We start from the raw sequence: 27,681 nt of genomic DNA, 5'->3' as shown, positions 1-27,681 counted from the left end.
TCCTGGAACCATCCCTCTCACTCACCCACAGGTCCATGAAGCCAGAAAGGTTGAGGGATGCTGAACTAGAAGATCTCCAAGGTTCTTTACAACTCTGCTATTCTATTATTCTGCATACAGAAATATAGCAACCAGCCTTCAAGTCCATATATACTTGGTAAAGAATATAAACATGTTATCTATAAAGTGTAGTGGGGCAAAAAACAAACCTTTTTTTTCTCTACCACTCTATATCTATACAGGTAGTCTTTGACTTACAGTCACTTGTCTAGTGACCATTCAAAGTTACAACGGCACTGAAAAAGTGAGTTATGACCATTTTAACAACTGTTAATTGCATCCCTGCAATTACATGATCAAAATTCAGATGTTTTGACAACCAGCATGTATTTGACAGTTGCAGTGTCCTAGGGTCATATGATCACCTTTTGTGACTTTCTGAACAGCAAAGTCAATGGGGAAGAAAATTTCCCTTAACAATCATGTTACTAATTTAACTGTAGTAATTGATTTAACAACAGTGACAAAATGAGGCAAAATTCAGTTAACTATTGTTTAGCAGTGGAAATTTGTAGTCTCAGGTCAATAGTAGTCTTAAGTCAAGGACTACCTGTATTTATGTATTGTTCTCTCCAGTGTGAAAGTTTTGATTACTTTTACTTTTTTACTACTTATTAGCAACACCCAGTTTGTTATAGGAGGTCAAGGCATCAGGCAACCAGGAAACCATGAGTGCTGTGTTAGACACAGTGTCTGCTAGGTGATTTTGGCCCAGGAAGTCCTTCTCAGCTGGGAGCTCAGGAAAGAGGCAGAAGTAAACCACTTCTGAAATCTTGTCAAGAAAATTCTAGGAATTTGTCCAGGCTCTCTTCAAGAGTCAACACTGACTTGAAGTACACACACACAGAGAGAAATTTGTGTTTTGCTTACATGAAATAGACATATTTGCTTTTTATACAATATCAAGACCATTTTGAGGATAGTGGTTTCTTAAATGTGGTTTTCTGTTTCTGAAGTAAGCAACAACACCACAAAAACCAAATTTGGTTCATCAGAAGAACTATGTAAAATTATTTAAAATCCTAATTTCTAGGTTTCTGCTTTTATTTCATTTCTCTCTGGTTGTCTTTAGGTTATTTATATAGTGTTTAATTTGTCATACAGTGAACTACTCAGTCATGTAAATATGTTAAATAAATAAATAAAATTTGCAAATATTCTAATGTATAAATAGTATAAATCTTTCAGCACTTTAATAATCTTAAGCACTTAAAAATTTAATGTTGAAAAAATTCTGGTAGTGCCTGCTGATTGCTTCTTGGATACTCCATAAACTGAAATGCCTAGAACAGGTTGAAGTATCGTTGTCACACAGGAGTTGCTAAAGTGATGATAGGCAAGAGTTTTTTGCAGTCTGTTAAATAATTGGAACCAGTAGAAGATAGAATAAAAAAAGAACCTGAGAAAAGAAATCAAAATATAGAAGTTAAAACTATGTTAGTCAGCCTTAGGCCTTTAACACATTTGAGATTATTCATAAAACATTTTTAGATTGATTGGTGCTCAGTATTTATGTACTTCTGGTCCAAAATAACTGAATTAATAAGAATTATTAAAATGTTTATGGGTCCATAAGAGGGTCTTGCTGATCTTTTTGACAGGTTGCAAATGGTTCAGAAAATAGTAGTAAGGATGCAGAGTTGGTCCAGTTGGTGAATAATATCTTCTTGCCTAGTTAATCACATTTAGACTATTTGGAAACTACTATTAGTTTAGTAGTCACATTAGATTCCATTCCTAAACATTATTGGAAGGATACTGTATTTTAATTTGTCAGAATTAATACTTCGTTGATTATTGAAAATGTAACTGGATTTTACATAGTTTAAAGCATGTGAACAAGCTGCTGTAACAATTATAACTATCTTAATTACATGTTATAGGACAGGATGATCAGTGTTAAGCATACGTCCTCCCATTTTATTAAGGGATACTTTTATCCTTAAAATAGTTAATATGATAGCTTGTAATTTCATCTAATTAAAAGAGAGCAGCAGATTCCCTTTAGGGAGTATAAAAAAAATTATGATTAGGGGAAATGCATAGATTTCTAAATAAAGTGGATTACTCATTTTAGTTGGTGCTCTGCCTGCATGATTACTAGAACTACATATTTAAATGATCTTTTTTTTAAAAAAAACCTAAGAACAAACAGCAACCAGTGCGCAATTTGTTTCATATTATTTTTATTGTCTCAAATTATAATTCAAACAACAATTACCATCATAGGCAAAAATGAAAATACATTCTGAAATCTTTTGACAGATTTTTCAATTTTGTGTTTATGATTTTGGCTTACTTTTACTAAGTAAAAATAGATTAAAATGTTTTAATACCTTAAACAGAGGCTAAGAATCTATAAAAAGTGATGATAGATAGATGATAGATAGATAGATAGATAGATAGATAGATAGATAGATGATAGATAGATAGATAGATAGATGATAGATAGATAGATAGATAGATGATAGATAGATAGATAGATAGATAGATAGATGATAGATAGATAGATAGATAGATAGATGATAGATAGATAGATAGATAGATAGATGATAGATGATAGATAGATAGATAGATAGATAGATGATAGATAGATAGATAGATGATAGATAGATAGATGATAGATAGATAGATAGATAGATAGATAGATAGATAGATAGATAGATAGATAGATAGAAATCCATTAAAAATTGATAGGCTGATACACACACACACACACACACACACACACACACCAAAAATATCTGGCTGAAACAATTTAATATTTAATTCTTCAGTTTCCACATTAACATTATTTAGACACACACACACACACAGAGCGTGTGTATTTCATCTGTCTTTTTTTGTTAATGAACTGTAGGAACATCATCTCCAGCGGGCCATTTCAGCACAGCAAGTATATGGAGAGAAACGGGATAATATGGTTATACCTGTCCCAGAAGCAGAAAGTAATATTGCCTATTATGAATCAATATACCCTGGAGAATTTAAAATGCCAAAGCAGCTTATTCACATACAGCGTGAGTATACATTTATACTGAATATTTAAAATGAACTGGATTTCTTTTTAAAAATAAAAATAGTTTTGTAGATTCACAGTCTCCTATGCATACAAAGAAAAATATGGGCTAGGGTCATGTAAGTAAGTAATTGGATTTACTAACTACATTTGTTGCACAAAAAATATTGAGCTCAAAACAATTAAAATTTTGTTATGCATGTGTTTCTTATATAATAAAATAGTGTTTAAAAAATGAAACACATGTTGTCTTCAACCTACAACCAGTCATTTAAACACCCTTCAAACTTAAAATGGCTTGGAAGGGTTCCTTTACAGTCTAGAAAGCATTTCCAGCTGTCAAAAACATGTTACACTATGTTCTCCATATGGTTACATGATCATAATATGGATTTTTGACGTCTTTACATTTAAGATTGGATAACAAGTGCCCTATGACCATGTAATCACCATTTGCAATCTCTTCTACCTTTTCAAGAAAGACAGTGAGGAAGCTGGCAGGGAAGATTGCAAGATGGTGTCACACCTGCCAAAAGATTTCTCCTCCCCTCCATTTAATAGAAGGGGGAGTCCTTGGGCAGGAGAAACAAAGCAGGGATATATGCAATCTTCTCTTGTTTCTCCAATCCAGTATATGACTTCCCTTCAGCTCATGGAGAGAAGAAAAAATCTTCCAAAGGGCTGCAGAAATGGAGGTCCAATCCTGAAGATCTGAGCCCCATTCTTGTAGTCCCTCCAAGAAATTCCCCTCCTTGCATGGTGGGGGAGGGAACATGAGCAGGGGGCTATAGCAATAAGCTTGGATCTCAAAGATCAGAGGTTTGTTTCTTCCTGCTGCAGGAGTTCTCTTCTGTGCACGCAAGGGAACTGGCTGTTTTCCTTTGGAAGGCAGCACTTTTATCCTGTCGATGTAACGACTCATGTGGTCTCTTAACCAATTGGGAGAGTCATGAGTGTCATGATTAATGACCATTTCACACAGTGACTAAGATTCCAGTCCCAATTGTGTTTAAGTCAAGGACTGCCTGAACACAGTATCTTTATAACACTTTTTGATGTAATTTACATTGTGTGCAATGTCATAGTACTATATGGTTTTACATGTAGGCTAAGCTAATTTGTAATGTGTTCAGAGATATAGTGAATAAACTAAAATTTATTTCCTCATCTCACTAACAAACTTACATCAAACTTTTAAAAAACTTGTCAAGAGTTTTTTTTTAATTTGGTCAAAGAAAATGGAATTGGAGATGTACTACAGTTACTTCTCAACTTACCACAATTGAGCCCAAAATTTCTGTTGCTAGGTGAAATATTAAGTAGGTTTTGCCCCATTTTACGACTTTTCTTGGTACAGTTGTTAAGTGAATCCCTGCAGTTGGTAAATTAGTAACCTGGTTGTTAAGTGTATTCGGCTTCCCCATTGACTTTGTCAGAAGGGGTTGCAAAAGGGGATGACCTCAGGATCCTGCAACCTTCATTAATATGAACCAGTTGTCAAGCTTCTGAATTTTGATCACGTAATCGTGGGGATGTTGCAGTGGTCATAAATGTGAAAAACGGTCATAATTCACTTTTTTCAATGATGATGTAACTTTGAATGGTCACTAAATGAACTATTGTAAGTCAATGACCACCTGTATACAATGGGAACAAATTCTGAATTTTATTTAGCTGTCAATTGATATCCTACAGATTACAAATTGACATATATATATTTTCTTTCACATGCAATATAGAACAACAAACGGTATTGTAAATACATCAATAAAGCAACATTATAAGTGCTTGCTAAAGAACTGCAGAATCAGGGCAATGATATGTCTTACAATATGGGAAATACCTTGGAATGTTTGCATTGTGTGCAGGTGGCTGCTGGCACTAGCACATTTCTTTCTCTCTGTATTCTCCATTGTGTGCCTGTGTATTTTGTTGTAATCCCTTTCTCTCCAATCTCTCAATTCTGCAGGGGGGAGGGGAACTTTCTGTAGACAATCTTCCTGGTCTGTACCATTCCCACCCCCAAAGTGGAGAGTTTGAAGAGAAAGGGATTACGAAAGAATAAGCAGGCACACAATGGTGAATATACTGGACTGTTTGCAAGGCACATTCTCAGCTGCTGGCACCAGCACATTTCCCAGAGGGAAAATAAGTAAAACAATAGGTTGGCTATTGGACAAAGCATTATTATAATGGTAATAATGTGACTGATGGCCAATGTAAAAAGTTGTAAAGGACGTTGGTTATAAAATTATTTTTCCAGCACCATTGTAATTTAGAACAAAGCAGTCAGTGAGCTAGGACTACTGGTAATGGGATAGATCTGTCAAGTCTTCATATTTATCCTGAAAACAATATATTTAAATAGCTCTTAATGAAAATTGTATTTATCCAATGAGGGCTATTTTATAAATATTGGCAATTATTCATTTGATAATGTTTCAAACATATATCTACATTCTGTCTTATCTAGATAGGATTAGGTACCCTATATTCATATTCTCAGGATTTGTTAAGAAATATAATTTTATAATGGTAGATTTTAAGATGGCAGGAATATATGTGCATGTTTTTAAATTCTTCTAGTTTGAAGTTTATATTAAATTCTATTAAAATATTAAAACACATTAAAATGTTTTTCTCTTTTCAGCTTTTAGTTTGGATGCTGAGCAACCGGATTATGATTTGGATTCAGAAGATGGGGCCTTTGTGAATAAGCTGAGGAAAAAAATAGATATTTCTCCATTGCAATTTGAAGAAATGATAGACCGACTTGAAAAAGGAAGTGGTCAGCAGGTATAGTATTATTTCTGATTTGAAATTGTTTTAAGAATATAAATACATAAAAATGACATACTTGGACTTTACCTTTAGCCAATCAACCTGCAGGAAGCCAAACTACTCTTGAAGGAAGATGATGAACTGATTAGAGAAGTATACGAATATTGGATTAAAAAGAGAAAAAACTGCCGAGGCCCTTCTCTTATCTCAGCAGTGAAACAGGAGAAACGTGATGGGTCCAGCACAAATGATCCTTATGTTGCATTTAGAAGGCGAACAGAAAAGATGCAGACTCGAAAAGTGAGTATGGACTTAATATTTTATTGCATCTACACATCGCTGTCCAGAGCCCTTTATAAAGTGACCAGATTCTTTTACAGAAAAAAGGAAGGGGGGAAAAAACCCTGTGACAATGTTAATAAAATTGTTTGTGATAAAAATCACTCTTTTCACTTGGAATCGGAAGCTAGTTCAACAGAGTCCAGACAAGTGAGGCTCGTGTGTTTCAAGATTTCCTGGGAAAGTTTAAAGATATTGATCCTTGGGCTGGTTGGGATGAGATGAGTTGATCCTGCCCCATTTGACTTCTGCACGCTCCCAAAGGGGATGGGGAAATGGATCCAGCCATGGTGCACACTTTGAGGGATATCTTTGAAAGAGACATTGTATATCCTTCCCTTAAGAAACTAACATTTAACCCTGCTGCAGTGAACAGCTATCACGCATTGTTCTTGGGGAGGTTGTTGAGGTTGTTTAATATCTGCAGATGACTCAGAAAGAAATGGATTATCTGGACTCTCTTCTATCAGGTTTTAGACCTGGGAAATAGCATTGGTAATGATTATTTATGCTTTATTGTAGGAGTATGATCCTATCAGGAGTATGATAGTATCCCTTTAGACTATCTGAGTGTTAGCTGTGATGTGGGCATCATTTTATGCTGCTTCCACTCCCAAAGACATGGCTTTAGCTTTAGTATGTATGGGCATAGTCACATGGACACTTTGTTATGGGATGTGTCAGAGTTCAAACCTCTGTCCCTTTTATGGGTATGATATTGTCAGTATGCAAGTTACTGTAACAACCTCCATCTCAAATCAAGTGGGAGATCTAGTGGTGACTGTAAGAATCTGGATATGGAAAAAAAGGTTGAAACTCAACCCAGGCAAAGCAGAATGCCTGCTATTTCAGAAACTAGGGTAACACCAATGTAAGCTCTTGATGGGGTTGGGCTTCTCCAGAAGCAGCTGGTGTGTCATCTCAGGGTCCTCCTGGACCTCTAGTTCCTGTTAGAGCAGGAGGTGGCAATTGTGGCCAGAAGAGCCTTTTCTCACTATGATATAGCTATCATATAGTATGTTGTACAGGGCACTCTTTGAAAATATCTATAGGCTCTAGTTATAGCAAAATGCAATAGTTCATGTATTAACATATACAACTTGATTTTTCCATATAACAGCAAATACAGCAAGAATTGTGTTGGTTGCCAGTCTGCTTCTATGTACAGTTCAAGATTCTAGTGCCACCTTTAAAATCCTACAGAGACTGCTTACTCCAATTAAAATCTGTCTCCCCAAATTGTGCTTGCAAAAAATGCTTAATGAGAATCTCATGAAGTTGATAAGTGGGGAGTCAGAAGCCAGAATTTTCTACAGGAGTTCCCTCTCTTATGGAATGGCCCCCCAAAATAAATAAGATTTATAAGCTCATTATGGATGATTACAAAGCTCTTAAAAGCATGGAAATTCCAAAGAACATTTATGGACTAAACAGTTGTTACTTCATTGTATCTGGGATTATTGTGAGCAGCGTTAATAATTATAAATGTATTTTACAATTATTAGATTGGCTATTGCATTTTTGTACAGTAATACTACAGGTTTTTTTGTTTTGAATTTCTTAGGGTTATAGTGATTTAAGTGGCACGTGAGTCTTTATAAATAATATTTCAAATTTGTGGTTGAAAAATAAATATTCACAACATTCAAGTCTGAAAATATTTAATATTTTGATGTCTAAAATATGTTTCATTTGTACATTTACCACATTTTGCAGAATCGAAAGAATGATGAAACTTCTTATGAAAAAATGCTTAAACTGAGGCGGGATTTGAGTCGTGCAGTAACAATTCTAGAGATGATAAAGAGAAGGGAAAAAAGCAAGAGAGAGTTGTTGCATTTAACGTTGGAAATTATGGAAAAGAGGTAAAACAGTTTAGTTCTGCTTTTAAATTATATTATTAAATAAATAGCTTATTAAATTGGCACATCAATCATATTTTATGAAATTGTAATACATTTTTATTTATTCCACATTTGTACATAGTTTATCCCCTTATCCACCAAATATGGGGATGTAGGGATAAAAGCAGTATTTTAGATTATCATAAAAACTGCTTCTTGGTTATTGTTGGAAAATCTTGCTATTTTGGAGAAAAGAATTACTAGGGTTTGACAAGTTGTGATGTCTTACATTCAGTTCTGTTGCCTCCAAATAGAACTGAAAGTATTCCTCTCTTTAAGCCCTTGCGAGACGGGGGCAAGTAGATCCCACCTTACTGAGGTAGGAGATAGATTAATCTGGTTTAGTATATGTTAGTGTCACTGGAAGGATATCCTTTGCAATTCTGAAATCAAGGCAACTTTAACCATCCACCTGCAATTATATAAATGAAATATATTAATTTGCAGAGGAGAGTTTTTCATTCTAAAGGGTGCATGATGATTGAGTGACATATATTTAAACAGAGATCCCCAACCCTTGGTCATTGGACTGGCATTGGTCCATGGCATGCCAGGAACTGATCCGAACAAAGAAGCAAAGCCCCATTTATGGGAAGTAAAACTATGCCCCCCCCGCCCCCCCAGGACGCGAAAAAACTCTTTGTATGGGACCGGTCTCTGATTCCCAAAAGGTTGGAGCAGGCACTGTATTAAAATATCTTTAAAAATAAAATAGATTCCCTATTAGACAAAGATGCTAAGAAAGATTCCATTTAATATTTATGAAATTACGGTAATATTGGAAATGATCAAAGTAAAGTAAGTCTGCTTTGCTTGAAATAATATCATTAAAAATCTATTACACTTTTAAAGTTGAAAATACTGACTAAAATACTCACACTATTATCTGAGGTGAATATAATATTTAACACTCTAAACACTTGGGTTGTTTCAAGCTTAGAATGCTGTTGTCAAGGTGCATTATAACAATCGTGAAGTCAGAGCAGCCCTTTTTGAAACTGATACTTTTTCCCAAATTGAAAAGAGATATGTTGATCTCGGAACATTTCAAATTTGAAAGTCTATGGAGATTCTCAGTCATCCATGTCATGGTTGTCACAAAGGTGCTTCTTTTTTTCTCAAGAGGTAACTGGACTTTCTTGTTTTCTTTGATGATGTTTTGTTTCTCATCAAAGTAGCTTCTTCAGCTCTTACTGGATGGTGGGGAATGGAAGGATTTATACTCCTTGCAAATAGCGGGTCATTTGCATCCTTTTAGAGAGACATTGAGGCCACTTGGCAGTTTATCTGCATTTTCAGGGTCACCTGAGCAGTTCAAATGAGTGTGGAGCCTTCTTGTAACTGCTGAAAGGACTGTGTGGTAGACTGGAGATAGATACTGTCATATCCCTCCCCTTCTATTGAGAGAAGCTTAATTTATTCTTCCTGGACTGGGCAGTACACATTAAGGAAGACAGAAGCCTTAACATTGATGTTTACGGAAAACCCACACACTGAGATTAATATTTATATTTTGATTCTCATCATTTACTGGAGCACAAAATGGGAGTTATCAGAACTCTATACCACCGAACTGAAGGCCTGTCTACCAGGAAAGTTGGGAAAGAAAAAGAATTAAAACACATCAAGAAAGCCCTCAGAACATATAGCTATCCTAAGTGGGCCTTCATCAAATCCCAAGACCCAGCATGAGCTCCTCTATAACAATAAAAGAAGAAAACAATAAATGAAACAATGCAGTCATTCCATATGTTGCAAGAATATCAAAAAAGTTCAGGAGGATCTTCAGCCAATACAACCTACGTGCATACTTCAAACCCAAGAATACACTAAGGCAGAAGCTTGTCCACCCCAAGGTTAAAACACCCAGACATTAACTGAGCCAAAGGGTATATGCAGTACAGTGCAGTGAGGCATGTTCAATGGGGAAATAACCACTTCATAAATGAATGGCACAACATAGGAGAACAAACCCATCAGGACAAGTTTCAGCAATTCATCTGCATTTAAATGATAAAAGCCACTCTTCTGAAGTCTATATTTTGGACAGAGAGGACCGTTGTTTAGAAAGAGACCAATTTGTCAAAATTGAAAAGCCCCCTCTCAAGAGAGGTGGAGAGATACAACATCATCTATCTAGCCTACAACACAGTCCTTTCAGCAGTTCCAAGAAAACGCCAAATCCATTTGCACTATTCAGGTGATTCTGAGGGCACAGATAAACCTCCAAGCGGCCTCAACAACTCTCTAAAAGAATGCAAATGACCAGCTGTCAGCTAGGAATATAAATCCTTCAATTCCCCACCATCCAATCAGAGGTGAAGAAGCTTCTTGGCTGAGAAGCAAAATCTCTTCAAAGAAAAACAAGAAAATCCAGTTGTCCCTTGAGGGGAAAAAAGCACCTTTGGGATTTCAAATTTGAAAGATTTACATGCTTACTGCAATCATCCTTTCAGAATGTATATTCTGAGTATTTCTGTAATGAAATGTTTTCTTCTTGAGTAAGATTTGGTGTAACACTCGTTTCTAGATTAGTAGTTCTCAGCATGAGCAATTTCCAGTAACTTTGAACTCCTGGCTTGTCCATGTTGATTGGAAATTCTGGAAATAAATTCAATGTATCTGGAAATTGCCAAAGTAAGGAAATGCTGAAATAGGTTCTCAAGAGAATAAAGATATAAATATTAAGTATATAAGCCAACTATAGGAGATGATCAGGCTGAGCCCATGGGTGGAGTAAAAAATATCATCAGTTTGGAGTTGCTATGCTACCATCAGAGACTTCAAGTCCAGCCCCATGTGTATTCCATTGACTGTTATCTACCACCAATTTATCTTGGTGCTTTAATAGATCAGAGTCTTGTGTATTTGTAGCATGGAATAAATTCGTAGCACTTTTGAACTGTCCTGGCTCTTGATTTCTTGTGTCTGACCTTAAGATTAGTTCTAGTAAATTAAAACTTTTTCTTTACTTTCCAGATATAAGTTGGGTGATTATAATGGAGAGATCATGTCTGAAGTAATGGTACATCGACAGCCTATGAAGCCTACTTATACTATTCCTGTTGGAATAGTTCCTAATAGCACTCAATTTAAACACCAGGAAAATATAGAATTGAAGGAATTTAAAATAAACAAGGTGACTCTTATCTGTCTATCTATCCATCATTATAGATATTACTTGAAAAAAAAATCTGCTTTGTATTGTTATGGTATAAATGTGCTTAAACCATGTACATTCTTAATTTCATTCCAAAAAACGTCAAGCTAACACTAGGTAGCTACCACTTAACACTATAGTAAATGATTTTGATACTCCATTATGTTAAAGCTTCCTATGAAATAATGCTAGTTGATCTTGAAAATCTAAACAAAGACCTTGTTAGTATTTGAATGCGAGATCACCAGGAAATCCCAGGTTGTTTTATGGTTTTGATTGTGAAATTGAAAAAAAAATCTTATTGGAAATAATTCATAAACTCAACCATGATTTACATCAATTTGAAAAAGGGCTTACCTGATTCTATATTAGTTAAGGAAAAATCCCTCTTTCCCTCTCATTTCATCAAAATGATGCACTTTAAAAAAAAAATCTTCTAAACTTATATCCTAATGGTTATTATGTGCACCGTTACATAAGCTTTTTCTCTTCATGCAGCAAGAGAAAGCGGAAGCTATACGGCCGAAGAGAAAATATGAGAAGAAGCCCAAAGTTGTACCTTCATCGGCTGCTATTGCTTCTCAGCAGACAGTTCCTGCTTCACTGCCAATCTTTAATGCTAAAGATATGAATCAGTACGACTTTCCCAGCTCTGATGAAGATCCTCTTTCTCAAGTATGACATCTACAGTTTCTTTGGTTCATGGGGAAGAAATATTCTTGCCTCCCTCTTCTTACCTACTGCTTTCTTTTTAAAGGTCTTTTCTGGCTCTTCTGAAGATGAGGAAGAAAATGATCCTGATGGGCCATTTGCTTTCCGTAGGAAAGCAGGCTGTCAGTATAATGCTGTAAGTCTCAAACCTCTACAGTGTTATATTGTTACTTATATTAATTAAATTCTTGCTTTAACCCTTTTCATATATTTCTTTTCAAAGCCTCATTTAGACCAAACTGGTGACTGGCCTTGGAATGCTCCTAAAGGGGGAACGTTAGGAGATGAGCGGTATAGATATTGCTTGACCACCCTTACTAGGCCGCAAAAGTGCATTGGGTTTTCACGTAGACGGGTTGGACGTGGTGGAAGGTAAGCTTATTTATCTTAAAACTCACTACAATAATACCATGTTGTGTATAATATGTACATTTTGAAATGTAGTTCTAACATGTTTGCTCAGCTACTTAATACAAAATTTTAATTAGACATCTGTATTTTTAATCTATAGCTTCAACTCAATTATGATATCAGCTTTTCTGTTATAGAAAGCTTTATTGTGACTTTGCTTCTTCTCTTTTCCCCCTTGAATCCATGATTTTTAGACGCTAGCATTAATCGTATTTTGTATGTCATTGCACTCTATAAGTTACCTGAAAATAATGGGAAGATCATGAAAACATGCGATACAGTAGTTCATGGGTATAGTAGTTTAGGTATTGCAGTTCATCCTTCATGAGAATAGGTTATTCCCTGTAGATCTGTGCAACTTCTGCTTAAAGATGTACATGCGTTGAGGGTCTTCTATGATCATCTTTGTTTATGTACATAACCAGGAGACTAATAGGTAGGCTTCAAAGCAGCTTGATTTCTCATCAAATGATTTCCATGGGTATAACTTTTTTTTCTATAGGTTGCGTAAAAATTCACAATAAATTAGTAATTTTTACTACAAAGATTCTGTGGCAAAATAGTAATTAATCATATCTTGTCTGGATTATTTTGTCAAAAGTAATCTGTAACATTGATTTTAGTATGTTATTTTTCTTAAAAGAATATTATCCAGCTAATCAGGAACCTTCAGCAGTGCTTTCCTTCATAAAAATTAGGTGTAAAACGGGGGTGGGTTGCTGCCAGCGTTACTGCGGTTTGCCAGATTCCCGCTGCACATGTGTGTGTAAATGGCGTGTGTCAATGTAAATTTTTCTTTGCGCACGCATAGAACAATTTACAGTGAACTGCATGCGCAGTCACTAAAATCCAAAATGGCCAAGCAGCAGTGAGGGAACCGGTTCAGGACAGGGCAGGCCTTGGTCGCTGCTGGTTCTCCAACCCAGACCTGAATTCCACTACTGGTTCAGTCAAACCGGGCCCAACAGGCAGCAACCCACCTCAGGTGTAAAAGTATTTTACATTGCTAGTACTGCATATGCATCACAACTTGAAAATAAGTATATTGTAGTATTCCTAGCATAATATTGTCATATTTTGCAATGAAAACTCCTTGACAAGCCTCCATAATTTACTTTCCTGTAATCACATTCAAAATTGCCTTAACTTAGAAGAATCCATCATCTTTTGTGCATAGTGCTCTAATTTCTAAAGTATTTCTAAGTACAGATAGTCCTCTACTTATCACAATTGAGCCCAAGGTTTATATTACTACTATTACTATGAATATTTTATGACCTTTCTTGCCACAATTGTTAAGGTAATCTCTGCACTTGTTGAATTAGTTGTTAAGTGATTCTGGCATCCCCATTGACTTTGCTTGTCAGAAGGTCATAAAAGGTGATAGCATGACTCTGACACACTACAACCGTCACAATATGAGCCAGTTGCCAAGCATCTGAATTTTGTTCATATGACCATGGGGATGCTGCAATGATCGTAAGTGTGAAAAACTGTCATAAGACACTTTTTTCAATGCTCTTATAGCTTCTAATCATCTCTAAATGAATGGTTGTAAGTCGAAGATTATCTGTATTTACATGAACTTTTTAAAGGCTGGATTATTTTTCTAGATCTAAAAGATGAGGGTTCTTTTTTATCTTAATTCAAATTGAATTTGGCAAAATACTCATTCTCTAATTATCTTAGTGTCAACCTACGTTCCCTCTAAGGTGCGCGGCTGCGCTAGCGCGCAGGTGGCAAGAAAACACCGCGCAGCAGTTTTCAACTGCCGCGCAGTGATTTCTATTGCCACAGGCTTTGGAAGCTGGGGAGGTCCTTTGCAGGCAGCTAGAACGGGCCGCCTGCAAAGGACTTCCCCAGACTTGCTTTGAGGAGCACGGGGCGACTGAGGCTAGTTGTGAAGCCCCAAAGCCCCCACCGCCACCGGAAGAACTGCTGCCACCACCTCCTCCTCCTCCTCTAACAGGCAGCACTGCCGGATTTGCCGCCCGGCGCTGCGGCTGAGATGAAGCCGGCAAAGCTCCAGCTGGCATCTCCGCGCGTGGCAGCGGCGCCTCCCCTCTGCTCGGAGCACCTGAGCTCAGCGCTGGGTTACCCCTGCCTGCCCCCTCCTCCTCCTCCGCCGTGCTTTTGAAGAGCCATGAGGCTGCGGGAGACAGTAGGAAGGCGGGGAGGGAGCAGGGGGAAAAAAAGCCTCATGGTTCTTCAAAAGCACGGAGGAGGAGGAGCGGGCACGGGTTACCCAGCGCTGAGCTCAGGAGCAAATCTGGTGGTGCTGTTGGAGGAGGAGGAGGTAGCAGCAGTTATTCTGGTGGCAACTCGTCGGCAACTTCAGCAGCAGCCCTGCCCACAATGAAGAAAGCAGAGATGGAGCAGATCCACGCAGATGACGTCGCTGCAACATGACTGGAGGAGGAATTCTGGGAGTTGAAGTCCACAAGTGTTAAAGCTGTCAGGTTTGAAGAGCTCTGCATTTTTTTTCTAGGGGTGGAAGGGTCTTGTAACTTGACAGCTTTAAGATTTCCATGCTTCAAATGCCAGAGTTCCTGAGCCAACAGGACTGGAGGAGAAATTCTGGGAGTTGAAGTCCACAAATCTTAAAGCTGTCAGGTCTGAAGACCCCTGGGGTTTTTTTCCCTAAAGGGTTAGGGGTGCAAGGGTCTTGTAACTTGACAGCTTTAAGAGTTGCGTGCTTCAAATGCCAGAGTTTCTGAGCCAACATTTTGGTTGCTAAGCAGGAGCGTTGTTAAGTGATACTGATATTATATAACACTTTGAATTAAGCGGGTACCTTGAAGAAACATAACTTTGAGTTTCAAATAATACTGATTTCGTTGTTGTCTTAGGTGACATCTGTGAAAAAAATTCGGGTGCTCAGGCATGAAAATGTGCCGCTCAAACACTATACTTTTCTGCTCACATCGAAAAAAAATTAGAGGGAACATTGGTGTCAACTCTAGTGTCAACTTAATTATGGCATCTTTCGGAAACCTAACACTTAGCCTTTTGTCCCCTGCAGTTACTGGTTGACACTATTAGGCCTAATTGCCACACTTTTTAAATTTGTTTGTGATCCTCAAATTATAAAATATTAACCTTTACAATAAGGATCACTTAATTTTTAAAGAAAGAAAAAAATCATGTGACTCCTTAGTAAAATTTTCATACAATTGAGCAATGAAAGTATTTCTAGTATTCTGGTATCCCTTTTTAATAATGACATCTATACAGACTGTTATTTGATTTTTCTATCTTAATCTATTCTATCGTATAGTCAGCCACTTATATGCTATTATCCATTTCTAGTGGTTTGATATTTGGTTCAAACAAACAAATATTGTCCTGTTTCATTTCAACTAGGAAATTTGTCAACCTGAGGCTTTTTGTTAAAGTGGCTTATATCTATTTTTCACACCTATGACTGCATCCCCCTGGTCATGAGATCCAAATTTGGACACATTGCAAATGGTGTGTATTTATGACAGTTGCAGAGTCTCATTTGATCACTTTTTGCAACATTGTGACAGCAAGGTCAATAGAGAAGCAAGTTTTACTTAAGTGCTGCAAGAAAAGTTGCAAAATGGGACAAAACTAACTGTCTTGACTAGCAATAGAAGTTTTGGGCTCAGTTGTGCTTGAAATCAAGGACTACTTGTATGTAGCTTTTAAATAGGACTGAACTTATTTTAAAATGATTTGGAAGAACTGTTTTTTACTTCACCAAGATAAAATCTCTTTACCATACCTTTAAAAAGCCCAGGCTTCCCCATTAATTATCATTAAGTAACTTTACTTTAATTAATCAACCCCTTAAGTACTAGCCTCTTATTTTATGCTAATGTGGAAGTCTGAAAAAAAATGCTTTAATAAGTAGAAAGTGAATAGAATTTTATCCATCTCTTCATACAAAACCAAAGCTGAAGAAGCTTCTTTAAAGAAAAACCAGATAGTCTAGTTACCTCTTGAAAAAGCACCTTAGGGACAACTGTGACCTGGATGACTGAGAATGTATAAATACTCCAAAAATTATTTTTAAAATGTTAGGAAAAAATAGCAGCAAAATTCTGTGTGAACATATTTTTCAAACTGGTTGTTTCAAGCATTGGAAAAACATTTACAACAGGGTTATGTACAATTTGAAAATTATTTGGAAGACATGGTAAGGACCCCATGAAAACACTCCATTTTGGCTTGTATGGAATTAAAAATAATCTTTTTTACCATTTTTAGAGTGCTCCTGGATCGAGCATATTCAGAGAATAATAGTGCATTTTGCCAGCTGGATTCAGAAACACCTTCCTCACAACTACACTCTTCAGTCAATCAAATTGCCAATACCTCAGAAACAAATACCTCGGACAGATATTTATCTAAAGACCTCAGTCAGATACTAGTCGATATCAAATCACGTAGATGGCGTCATTTTAGGCCTCGGACACCATCCTTACATGACGGTGACAATGGTGAACTTTCATATAGGAAATTGCACAGGAGTGTTAATCGAGCAGGCACAGCACAACCTGGGACCCAGACATGCAGTACCTCTATTCAAAGTAAAGATAGCAGTGGTGCAGCACATTTTGGTATGTTGATTTTGACTAATATAATTCTAAAAGTATTAATGCTGAAAGCCTAATTTTTATTAATTTTTTATATATTTTTCCTTAGTTGCTGATGTTTATGCTGCATGATTAAATGCCATGCTAAAATTAAAAATTGATATAGTAAATTGATATAGTAATTAGTTTTAATTTTAACCATGCTAAAATTAAAAATTGATATAGTTTGTACTTTAATTATAGCTAAGTTGTAATTATAGATGTATTGAATCTATTTTATTTTTAAATTTTTAGTATAATTTTGTAGAATTCATTCCATAACATATATTTATTCATGTTTTATTTATATTTTTCAGTTTTGACAATATGTAATTTGCTATTAAGAATGCAAACTAAGGAATTGATTTGAAACGTTCAAAACATCATCACTTAAAATCCAAAATTTAGTGATATACCCAATCGCGAAGAGTTCTGCTGGTTTAAAGGACCAACTTACATTTAATAGGACAAAAAGTTTAGAGATCACCAATGAAATCTCTGTAGCCTGTAGCCCCTTGGGCAGTGTTGTCAGGGTTCCAAGTAACAAATAAAAAACTTTTTTTTGTTTTTGAGAAGCCATTAATATGTTGAAAAGAAGCAATTCTATCCTGATTTCTTGTAAAAGGATCTTGTTTTTTTTTATAAAAAAGTCTTATATACATGATGTCTAAAAATGAGCAGGAATATTATTTTAAGACTACAGTGAGGGAGGGAGGGTTTTTTTTTGGAAGTTTAGAATTATTTCTAAACTGTAAACTGATGAGTCAGGCAGCCTGGGATACGGCTAAGAAGGATATGGCTTTTTGATTGAAGCACATTGCTACAACATTCTGGAAGGAGTTACTAAGATTTGTGTTGGTTAAATATGTAATTTGCAAATGTAAATCTTGAGAGTGTAATGTTTCAGTTGTGGTCATGATCTTTTGTTATCTTCTGTAATTAATATAAACCCTTTTTAAATTATGTTGGAACCGTGTAGCAATGGATATTTGTTTCTTAAATAAAAGACGGGGAAATCATCTCTGACATGGATAAATAAAAAGAATGTATATAATAATGGCCGTAGCAATTTTATTAAGACTTTTGGTCATTTCAGTTGTCTAATCATTTTGTTTATTATTTATGACTTGAATAATGGATCAAGTCTATATAAGACTCAAAGCTTATTTTTAATAACTAATTTCATCAGTCTGTTTGAATTATGTAATTGATTACAAACAGAAGTATGGGGATATTGGAATAGTATTTCATTCGATACCAAAATAAGTTAGAACTCTTGGCCCACCAAAGAAAACACATTTGTCTTATCTTTTTTTAGCAAATCTTCATTATACAGTAGTTGCATGTCCTGCTCTAATGAATTGGCCTGCTGCTGTATTGTCATTTTTGTTGCACCTTGAATAAGTTTATAACTAGGAAGTTAAAAACTATAACTAAAGAAAAAATAGAATTTGACTATAAACTCTGAAATAATTTAAAATATAGTCTACATTTTTTATAAACCTGGTTCTTAGGTTGATTGTTTGACATAATTCAACAAGGTCTTTAGATGTTACAATTCAGTCATAATTCAAGGCTTCAACTTGTATAGTCTTCCCCTTCCTCCCATTTTTACAATTCCATTTCATATTTGTCATTATTTAGAAAAGCAAGAGTTTGCAGTTGTTGCTGAATATGGCAAATTGTGTTTATTTTCCAACCTAAATTGAAAACAAGTTATAAAATACTAGCTTGTAGTGAACTACATTCATTTGTGCAGTAAACTGCTATTTATTCAATGAAAAATGTCACAGGAAGAATCTGTGTTTTTGTAATCATGCCATCATGGATCAGGAGGTCTTTCTTAATGTAACTCATACTTAGTCATCATTTTGTCACATTACTGCCATTTGCTTTACCTGGGATTGCCCTTGAGGACTACTAGAAAACTTTAGCTACTCCATAATGCTGAGGTGTGGTTATGGACACAGCTCAACATCCCCATTTATTAATTCATTTATGAAAATATACATGGCCACCCAACTCACTCAGAGTGGCTTACAAAACTCTTGTAACACTGTTGCTCCTTAATCTGCAAGTCATCAAATGAGCTTCAATGGATAGATGGAAAATATTTTCTACATATCGTTATTCTCTTAATCATTTTGTTAAACAGAACAATACTTATGTAAAAACATTGGATTATTAATTTTTTCTCAGGTTTTGTAATAGTTACATTATAAATCTTACAGAAAGAAAGCTAATAAAATAACCAGGTTTTTTAAACTCTAAAGTCAAGATGTTTTGCAAGTATATTCTTCAGAGCAGTTTTCATGTGTTTATTTGCTGTTTTCCTCAACAAAATCTGCACAGATAATGTGTGTTTCTGTGTGCCTAAGCCCTGTCTAGTACCAAGACAATGTTTCAAATTAAACGAAATTCAATGCATTGCCATGAAATATTTCTAAAAAAAAGTTTCAAGCTTGAAATATATCATATTTGGAACAAAGCTGTTTTAACATCAGAGCACTTTCAAAATATGGGAAATAGCTTGATTTATAGTTAGTCCTGAACTTATGACAGTTTGCTTAGTGACTGCTCAAAGTAACAATGTCACTAAAAAAAATTGACTTATGACTGGTTTTTTTCACACTTACAAGCATTGCATTATCCCCATGGTCACATAATCAAAATTTGGATACTTGCCAACTGGCTTATACTTATGATGGTTGCAGTGTCCCAGAATCATGTGATTAACTTTTGCGACCTTCTGACCAGCAATGTCAATGGAAAAGCCAGATTCACTTTACAATAAAGTGAATCTGTTTTTAACAACTTCACTTTACAATAAAGTGAATCTGTTTTTAACAACTGCAGTAATTTAACAACTGTGGCAAGAAGATCATAAAATGGGGCAAGACTCATTGAACATCTATCTTGCTTAGTAATGGAAATGTTGGGCTCAATTGTAGTTCAACTGTTGAACATATTTTAAAATGCAAAACAATGTGCACCACAAGTCTGAAAAGAAAACACTTTGTTAAGGACAAATTTCATGTATGATATAGTTCGATTCAAATTGTATTATATTGAGATTAAAATATGTGGGTCGAAGGTGGTTTTGGTATACCAGTAATAGCTGAGAGAAAAATAGACCATGAGAAGAAAATTATTAGAATACATTCTTAGAGTCATCAGTTTGAGATAGGTGACTATACAAATTGAATTAATTAATACAATTTAAAACTATCAAAAACAACTAATTGGGCACATTGCAATAGGGCCTCTATGCACTGATAATTTTAGTTTGCATACATCCAATCGTTAAAACATATATGCAAAGATGGGATGCCTAAGTGAACCCAAGTATCCCTATTTTTTTTTAGAATCAAGCATTTAAAAACTTTTAAAATTCAGACATATATATTTAGGGGAAGAAATTCAAACAAAATTTATATATGTGAATTTATATGAGCTGGAACAAACAAAACCCTACATATGCAATTGTTTTTTGTTGGGGAGAAATACCAGGTTTGTGTGTTCCATACAATTTTGGTTTGCACATCTCAAACCACCGTTTCATTTGCACATGAAAAATCATTTTTAAAAATGAAGTTTTCAATAGCAATTTAATATAGAACCAGAATCCACTTGTTTCAAATGGAAAAAAAATCTAAGCATTCCTAAAGAACTCTGTGACATAACAAGTAGTAGCATACTATTACTTGCACTTTATGAGTCTATAGAAGCTGTGAAACCAGATGAAGAAAGGCTACCAATGGGAACAGTGATGTGAAATACTGCACTAGTATTTTTTGTTTGAAAATTAATTTATATTAGGTTTTGTTCAATAATATTAATAATAGCACTTAGACTTATATACCGCTTCATAGTGCTTTACAGCACTCTCTAAGCGGTTTGCAAGCAATCTGGCTCCTCGTTTTACCAACCTTGGAAGGATGGAAGGCTGAGTCATCTTTGAGCCTAGTGAGATTTGAACTGCCAAACTGCTCGCAGAGAGCAGATGTAGCCTGCCATACTGCATTTTAACCACTGTGCCACCATATTTTATTTATGCTGTAGCTACCAAATACATACATTTTCTTATGTATACATTGTTCAGTGGAATGGAATTAATAGCATTGGAATTAATGTGAATATCTAATTATTATTCTTACTACATTTTCTTCCACCACTGCATCTTTAACAATATTTTTGCATAGAACTTACTTTCATTCCATATTCCAAAAGTCAATACCACAAACAGTTATATTGTCATAATTGTTTGTTATACAAAATTATTGACTTTGCAGCACTGTATTTTTCTCATAAGTGTATTAAGCACAAATTGACTCAATTTAAATAGATGAATATTAAGGCTTCATCCAGCCAAATTTGTTTCAAGCTTAAACGTTTTTGCTGCAGTTTAAAGCCTAAAAGCCATAATTCCTTGATATCTGGAGTGAAGAGAAGGGAAATAAAACTCAAAAACACTGACATTTTTCTACACTGGAATACATTGAGACCTCTAGATAGGCAAATATTTTATGAAGGTTAATTTGGGATTGTAGTTATGAAGGTTACATTAATCAAAAGTGTATGGTGCCCCAATAATTCTTTCTCAACCATCTCTTTTACTCATTTTATGTGTACAGAACAAAATGATACATAAATAATCTGTTTTTGAAACTTGGCATGTATCTGTCTTGTGCATGGAATTAAAAAGTAAACTATGAGTTTTAATTTTCTGTCAGGAGGTTTAATCTAAATAATACCTGATGAAGTAAAAGTGTCCCAATTTCTGTATTTAAAATGAATTGAATTTGGAAAACTTGCCATTCTGTCTAGAAACAAAGTTTATAATTTATTTTTCTGTCTAAATTTACTTTAAAAGTTGGCATTAGGGAAATTTTCATTAAGATGCAGTAAAACAAAAATTGCAATGAAACTTCCCTACTTTCTATTTTTAGAACTCTCCTTAGACAATAAATAGTATAATATAGCCTTTCTCCATTCCTCTGTAAATCAACATAATCAACTGTTCTTATTGACTGGTGTCCGCCCCCCCGCCCCCCAAAGATGGGTTAATTGAAGGAAGTTGAATTATTACAATGTCACAATTTATATTCTAATACACATATTTACACAGACATACATAAATTATCAGTTGAATATCAGTATTATCAAAATTTAGAAACAAGGAACACATTTTAGCTGATGTATCAGAAATTCTGCTACTAAGATGATTGAAATAAGGCAATATGCATTCTATAACACCAATTAAAATGCTTAATCGTGGATGGTTTACAACCAACCAACCTTTATTTTAGAAGTGCAATTAGTATGACACCCCACTAGAGTTGAAGTACTAAATAAATGTACTATGATTAACCCTGCGCATTTTTAGAATTTAAACTAGGGGATGCACGTGTTAGGTCTACGTATTTTGATACCGTATTCTCTCATTTTATATTTTGTTCAGCATTTACAGCCGAACAATACCAGCATCATCAACAACAACTGGCACTAATGCAGAAGCAGCAGCTTGCACAAATTCATCAACAGCAAGCAAATAGTAATTCTGCGAACACTTCACAGGTGAGGGAATTGCCTGTATTATGATTTATTCCTCATTTTTTTCCACCAGGGGTCATCTCTAATTCTCAACTGTTGCCATAACATCTTGCAACTAACCAACAGAAAAATGGGTTTCGCTTGAATCTTCACCTTAGCCATACGCTAGTGTTTAGAAGTGATGCTATAGGTGAGTATAGATGGCACTAATGCTGCCCCTTGTAACAGAAAAAGAGGTGATTCAGCATTGTAAATATGCAGCAGAGGAAAACAAGAATTGTCTGGTTGATGTTAACAACATTGCAATGTTGAATGTGTTTCCAAAGGAATAGAACTTGCATTAGTGCTGGCCAGTCTTGATGGATACCACTTCTCTTCTCTTAGGATATATTATAAAGAATTCTGGATAACTCATTAATTTACATTGTATACACTTGGGGGAAAATGAAATTGGGTTTTTAAGCAGATCTTTGGTGCATCCCTTTGTGGCTGTTACTTCTCTAAGGATTGTGAACTGTTTCTTCCCATACATACTATACTATATACCAGGGGTGTCAAACTCCCAGCCCATGAGCTGGATGTGTCACACACTGGCCACGCCCATACCCAGTTTAGTAAAGAGGAGGAAAGTCCCAATCTATCACATGATGACATGAGTATGACATCCCTGCTATATACTATAGAGTAGTTTTTAATTTTTTAAAACATCCATACTTACTCTTAACAGAAACTGGTGACTTTTCCATTCTTTCTTGTTGGGCTCAGCGGTGTATTATTGTGTATGATAATAGCTTGATGTTATTATTTTTTTCTCTTTAAAAGGGTTTCAATTCCAAGACATTGGATTCTGTCAGTGCTCAGTTTGCTGCTTCAGCCTTGGTTACATCAGAACAACTCATGGGATTCAAAATGAAGGATGATGTGGTGCTTGGAATTGGAGTGAATGGCATCCTTCAAGCCTCAGGTAAGAAATGGTAATGATTGTAGTGTCAAAAAGTATATTTGTGGGTGGGTGGAGGAAGTGTAAGAGAGAGAGAGAGTTAAATCAATAACTTATTATTTTCATTGGGTTGACTTTTTTTCTTATTTCACAGGAGTATATAAGGGCTTACACTTCAGTAATACTACGCCTACAGCACTTGTACATACAAGCTCATCAACAGCAGGTTCAGCCTTGTTACAGCCTTCAAATATAACACAGACTTCAAGTTCCCACAGTGCACTGAGTCACCAAGTAACTGCTGCCAATTCTGCAACAACTCAGGTTCTGTTTGGGAACAACATTAGATTAACTGTACCCTCATCTGTTGGCACTGCAAACTCTATTAATACGCTCAATGCACGTCACATACCTAGGACTCTAAGTGCTGTTCCATCATCTGCCTTAAAGCTGGCTGCAGCAAACTGTCAGGTGCCCAAGGTGCCAGCCTCATCCTCTGTGGACACAATACCAAGGTAAGTACTTTGTCGTGTTGAATTCTTAAAGTTGAAAAAGAAAAAAAATTATGGATGTCTAAACAAAGTAGTATCAGTAGAAAATTATTTCAAATGGTCTCTAATTTCTGCATTAAAGTCTTCGTGAAAACGGAAGTTCTATCATTAGAAATATTGAATAATTTGTGATAAAAATTTATATCAAAAGTGGGACAGACTACTTTTGTAAAATTTGATTTTCAAAAGAAAAAGGGCCTTTCTGGTGCTTCCGAATAACAAACACCTAGGAAAGTCTAACTAATTCACAGCTTTCTAATTTTCTTTGCTTTCATTTAGTAAAATTTGAGTCTACTAATCATTTATTGTAAAGGATTATAAAGATCTCACTTTTTTATCTTATTCTCTTTTTGTTTTCATTTTTCTATTTTTGTTGTAGATTTGGGTACTCCAAGTATATTAATACCTCCAACTTGGAAATGTGTATATAGTAATACTTGCAACATTAAGGCTGATGTGTTCAAGGTCTGAAAATAATAATGCATGTGATCAAATTATCCCCTTTCATTCCACTCCACACCCCACCCCGTCTTTTTTTTCCCCATCATTAAAATCAGTGTGCTGTAATAATTAACTTGTTGGAATAGCTCCAAAGAGACCCAGGACATCCTTGGCCATGGGAGTTTTTCCAGACCAAACTACATCACATGGAGGTTGTTTTGCAAAAATATGAGAACGGGGGTGCTGTGGATACCACCTTCAGCTCCTGAACAAAAGGCAGGATATAAATCAGAGAAATGATTAAATAATAGGATAGGATATTACCTAGAAATTCCAGGGCTGTAGATAGGAACTCAAATTAAAAATTACAGATTTTTCCATTGATTTCTTCAAGAGATCTTCAGAATTCAGGATTACTCAAAGAATCCTACATTTTTCTTTTGATCAGTTTTATTGATTTTGTCATTATTGCCCCATTGGGAGGTTAGAGGGGATGGCATTGGATTAGTTTACTTATATCCAATCCTAGCTACATTAAATATGCAGATAGTGTACGTTTCTTGGCGATGTTTAGGAATATGTTGAATCGACCATTAAAAAAAAAAATTTATTATTAAATACTTACCTTAGATTAGTAGTACTTCAGTTTGAAAGGCAACTGGTTTATTTTTCCACAGTGTTTCCATAAGTAGACAACACAGATTTGAAATTGGAAAGAAATACATTATTACACTACACTGAAGTTCCAAAGAGGAAAATAAGCACTTTTACAATATTTTTAAGTGTGGCCTTTTCCAATTTAGGTACTCAATCAATGTATGTGTGTTCTCTCTGCTTTTATTTTTCAGGGAAAACCATGAAACAGAAAAGTCAGCACTGAACAATATAGCAGACAATACAGTAGCAATGGAGGTGACGTAGTTTCTGTAGTAACAAAACTTCAGTCTTCGGGAACTTGTTTAGGTGCTATGCATCAGTAGCAATTTGAATGCAAGGGATGATGGGGAATGCATCATATTGTATTTCCATGGCAGCTGTGGGGACTTGACAGCAATGCACATCTCTCATGCTTTGGTTTTTCTATTCTTATTGTTAATAGGAAAAAAAAATCAATACCTGTAAATTAAGACAACAGCAATTATCTGTACAGTACTGCATATTTGTAATACCCTTGTATATATGTTACTTGAATACAGAACCGTTCATTTGTGATGCTTTGCACTTGGGACGGGGCGGGAAGGAGAATTGCAACAAAGTAAGAGTGTAAGAAGTGAGATTGTATAAAGATGAAGTGTCATGACATCATGTGCATGGTGCGGAACCTGCTGTTTTATCTATTTATTGTGCTGTGTTTACAGTTTTTGTACACTGTACCTTCATTGGTTCCTGTGCTGTAGTAAATGTGTTAGGTAGCTGTGGACTCCTTGGTATTTTGTAAATGGTATTAACATAACTTGGTTCCCCTTCTGGGTCCTTGAGTTTTTGTGTATCATGTGAAAAATGGTGACATACATGCAGAATTTTTTTAAAAGGGATCAGTTTAAAAATGGGGAATGTGCTACTCAATATGATCTTCCTGTTTTAAAATCACAAGGCAAGTAACAAGCTAAAAATGAAGTCTCATGGATTCTATTCAACTGACTAGCTCACAAGCATGTGTGCAGTTTCTGGTACTTAAAGCACTAAAGTTATGTTGCTGCTCTTCATATAGCCCCTTTTGTTGTCCCATTTTCTTATGCACCAAAATAGTGGTGTCAAATCAAGTATGCAAATGGAGTCCTTACAACTGGAGTTTTATGTTGTCTTGCCATTCTTTTGACCACAAATTATATTTTTTTATTGTGTAATTGTTATTAAAGACTTCATTCTTGTTCTTTTTGAAAAAAAAAGCTAAAAGGGAAAAGAATGCAGTAATTGCTGTACGTGTCTCATCATTCCAATTTCTGAAAACAGCCAGCTTTCCTTCCCCCACCCCTTTTCTTTTAATATTCTCCAAAAGGCTGAAAGACCAGAACCACAACTCTCGGGTGCCTTTCTTTGGAAATATTTGCTCTCTCTTCTGTGAAGAGAATGATTCTTAGGACTCTATTACTAGTGCTTTGTCAGTACCGGTCTGAATGCCCATTCTGATGGCGTACATTATCCTTAAGATTTTTAATCCCACCTGGAATTGTGATAGAACTCTCACAAAATAAACCCAGGGCATTACATGTTGACAGAGAAAGTGTGTGGTGTGTTATACTAATTTCATTTTATGAATTTATTTATTCTGAGAGAATGTGACCCAAACAGCTGAGCATGCTTGTTTTAAATTAAAATATTTTAAAAATAATGCAGTAAATGAATTAATGGGGCTCACTGATCAATGGCTTCCACTGTCCAAAGAGACTGTTGAGAGTTGTTGAACAAATCAAAATGGGACAAAGAACTGATCTGCTTTGGGTCCTAAGACTTCGCTTTGAAGTGGAGTGAAGCATTGGGTGAATCATGCCGGGTACAAGAAGCCAAAGCAGAAAGAGATGTTTGTATGTGCTTTTGCAAAAAATTCCAGAATCTTTCAAATTCATGTTTACAAAAATATAAAAATAAAGTTATAGATCATTGCAGACAGAAATATCTGTCAGGTGGACTATGGTTGCCATAAAAAATAAGGTTTCATTGAACAATTATTGAGCACAAAATAATGGAAAAAAAAAACATTGTCAAGCTTTTCAGGCAGAATACATAATAATCCTTTACGTTATTAATTTTGGCAAGTTGCTTTTATCTCCCTAGTAATTATAACAGAGAATACAGAAGTAAATTATGGTTTGAGGGAGGAGGAAAGCAGTTTTCCTAAAATTGGAGAGATTCTACAATTATTGGTTCTGGGAACTCCAGCATTTTTAAGAGAGAGAATATCCCCATCATCTGAATAAGAGAGCAAGAGAGTATGAGTTCTAGGCCCACCTTAGCCTTGAAAGTGAGGTTGGTGACTTTTGGCCAGTCACTCTTGGCCCAATTCACCTTATGGAGTGGAGGAAGATACGTTGGATATGCTCCCAGTCATGAGTTATTTGCAAAAATAATAAAGGCAGGATACAAATAAAAGTAAAATCAATGAATTTGTATTGGCATTTGAAAGAACATGGTTCAATATATACTGGCGGCCTTTTTTTTTTCATTGAAAGTGCTAATGAGTCCAAACATGACATTTTGATGTCTTTCCCT

At 35.4% G+C, this 27,681-nt stretch overlaps 1 protein-coding gene across 8 annotated transcripts in view; it reads left to right on the top strand.

Annotated features, from left to right (window-relative positions):
* EPC1 (enhancer of polycomb homolog 1) overlaps positions 1-27,147 on the top strand; it is a 54,866-nt gene extending 27,719 nt beyond the window's left edge. For 5 of the 8 annotated variants that reach the window (XM_081932643.1, XM_081932642.1, XM_081932646.1 and 2 more), the window contains 13 exons: positions 2,921-3,080; positions 5,730-5,875; positions 5,954-6,160; positions 7,916-8,064; positions 11,083-11,242; positions 11,762-11,938; positions 12,021-12,110; positions 12,198-12,346; positions 16,619-16,971; positions 22,448-22,563; positions 23,362-23,503; positions 23,634-23,994; positions 25,320-27,146. In XM_081932643.1, the coding sequence (XP_081788769.1) occupies positions 2,981-3,080; positions 5,730-5,875; positions 5,954-6,160; positions 7,916-8,064; positions 11,083-11,242; positions 11,762-11,938; positions 12,021-12,110; positions 12,198-12,346; positions 16,619-16,971; positions 22,448-22,563; positions 23,362-23,503; positions 23,634-23,994; positions 25,320-25,392 (2,223 nt within the window). In that variant the 5' untranslated portion in view covers positions 2,921-2,980 and the 3' untranslated portion in view covers positions 25,393-27,146. Of the gene's footprint in view, positions 1-2,920; positions 3,081-5,729; positions 5,876-5,953; positions 6,161-7,915; positions 8,065-11,082; positions 11,243-11,761; positions 11,939-12,020; positions 12,111-12,197; positions 12,347-16,618; positions 16,972-17,303; positions 18,023-22,447; positions 22,564-22,612; positions 22,730-23,361; positions 23,504-23,633; positions 23,995-25,319 lie in introns of those variants that run through there. The other 3 variants (XM_081932641.1, XR_014173565.1, XM_081932647.1) reach the window with 3 other exon arrangements.
* Positions 27,148-27,681: the final 534 nt, after the last annotated feature.

Source organism: Natrix helvetica (genome assembly GCF_964273705.1).
Source record: "Natrix helvetica genome assembly, chromosome: Z".
NCBI lineage: Eukaryota > Metazoa > Chordata > Lepidosauria > Squamata > Natricidae > Natrix > Natrix helvetica.
The sequence above is the reverse complement of the archived record's forward strand: the minus strand, read 5'-3'. Positions and strand labels throughout refer to the sequence as shown.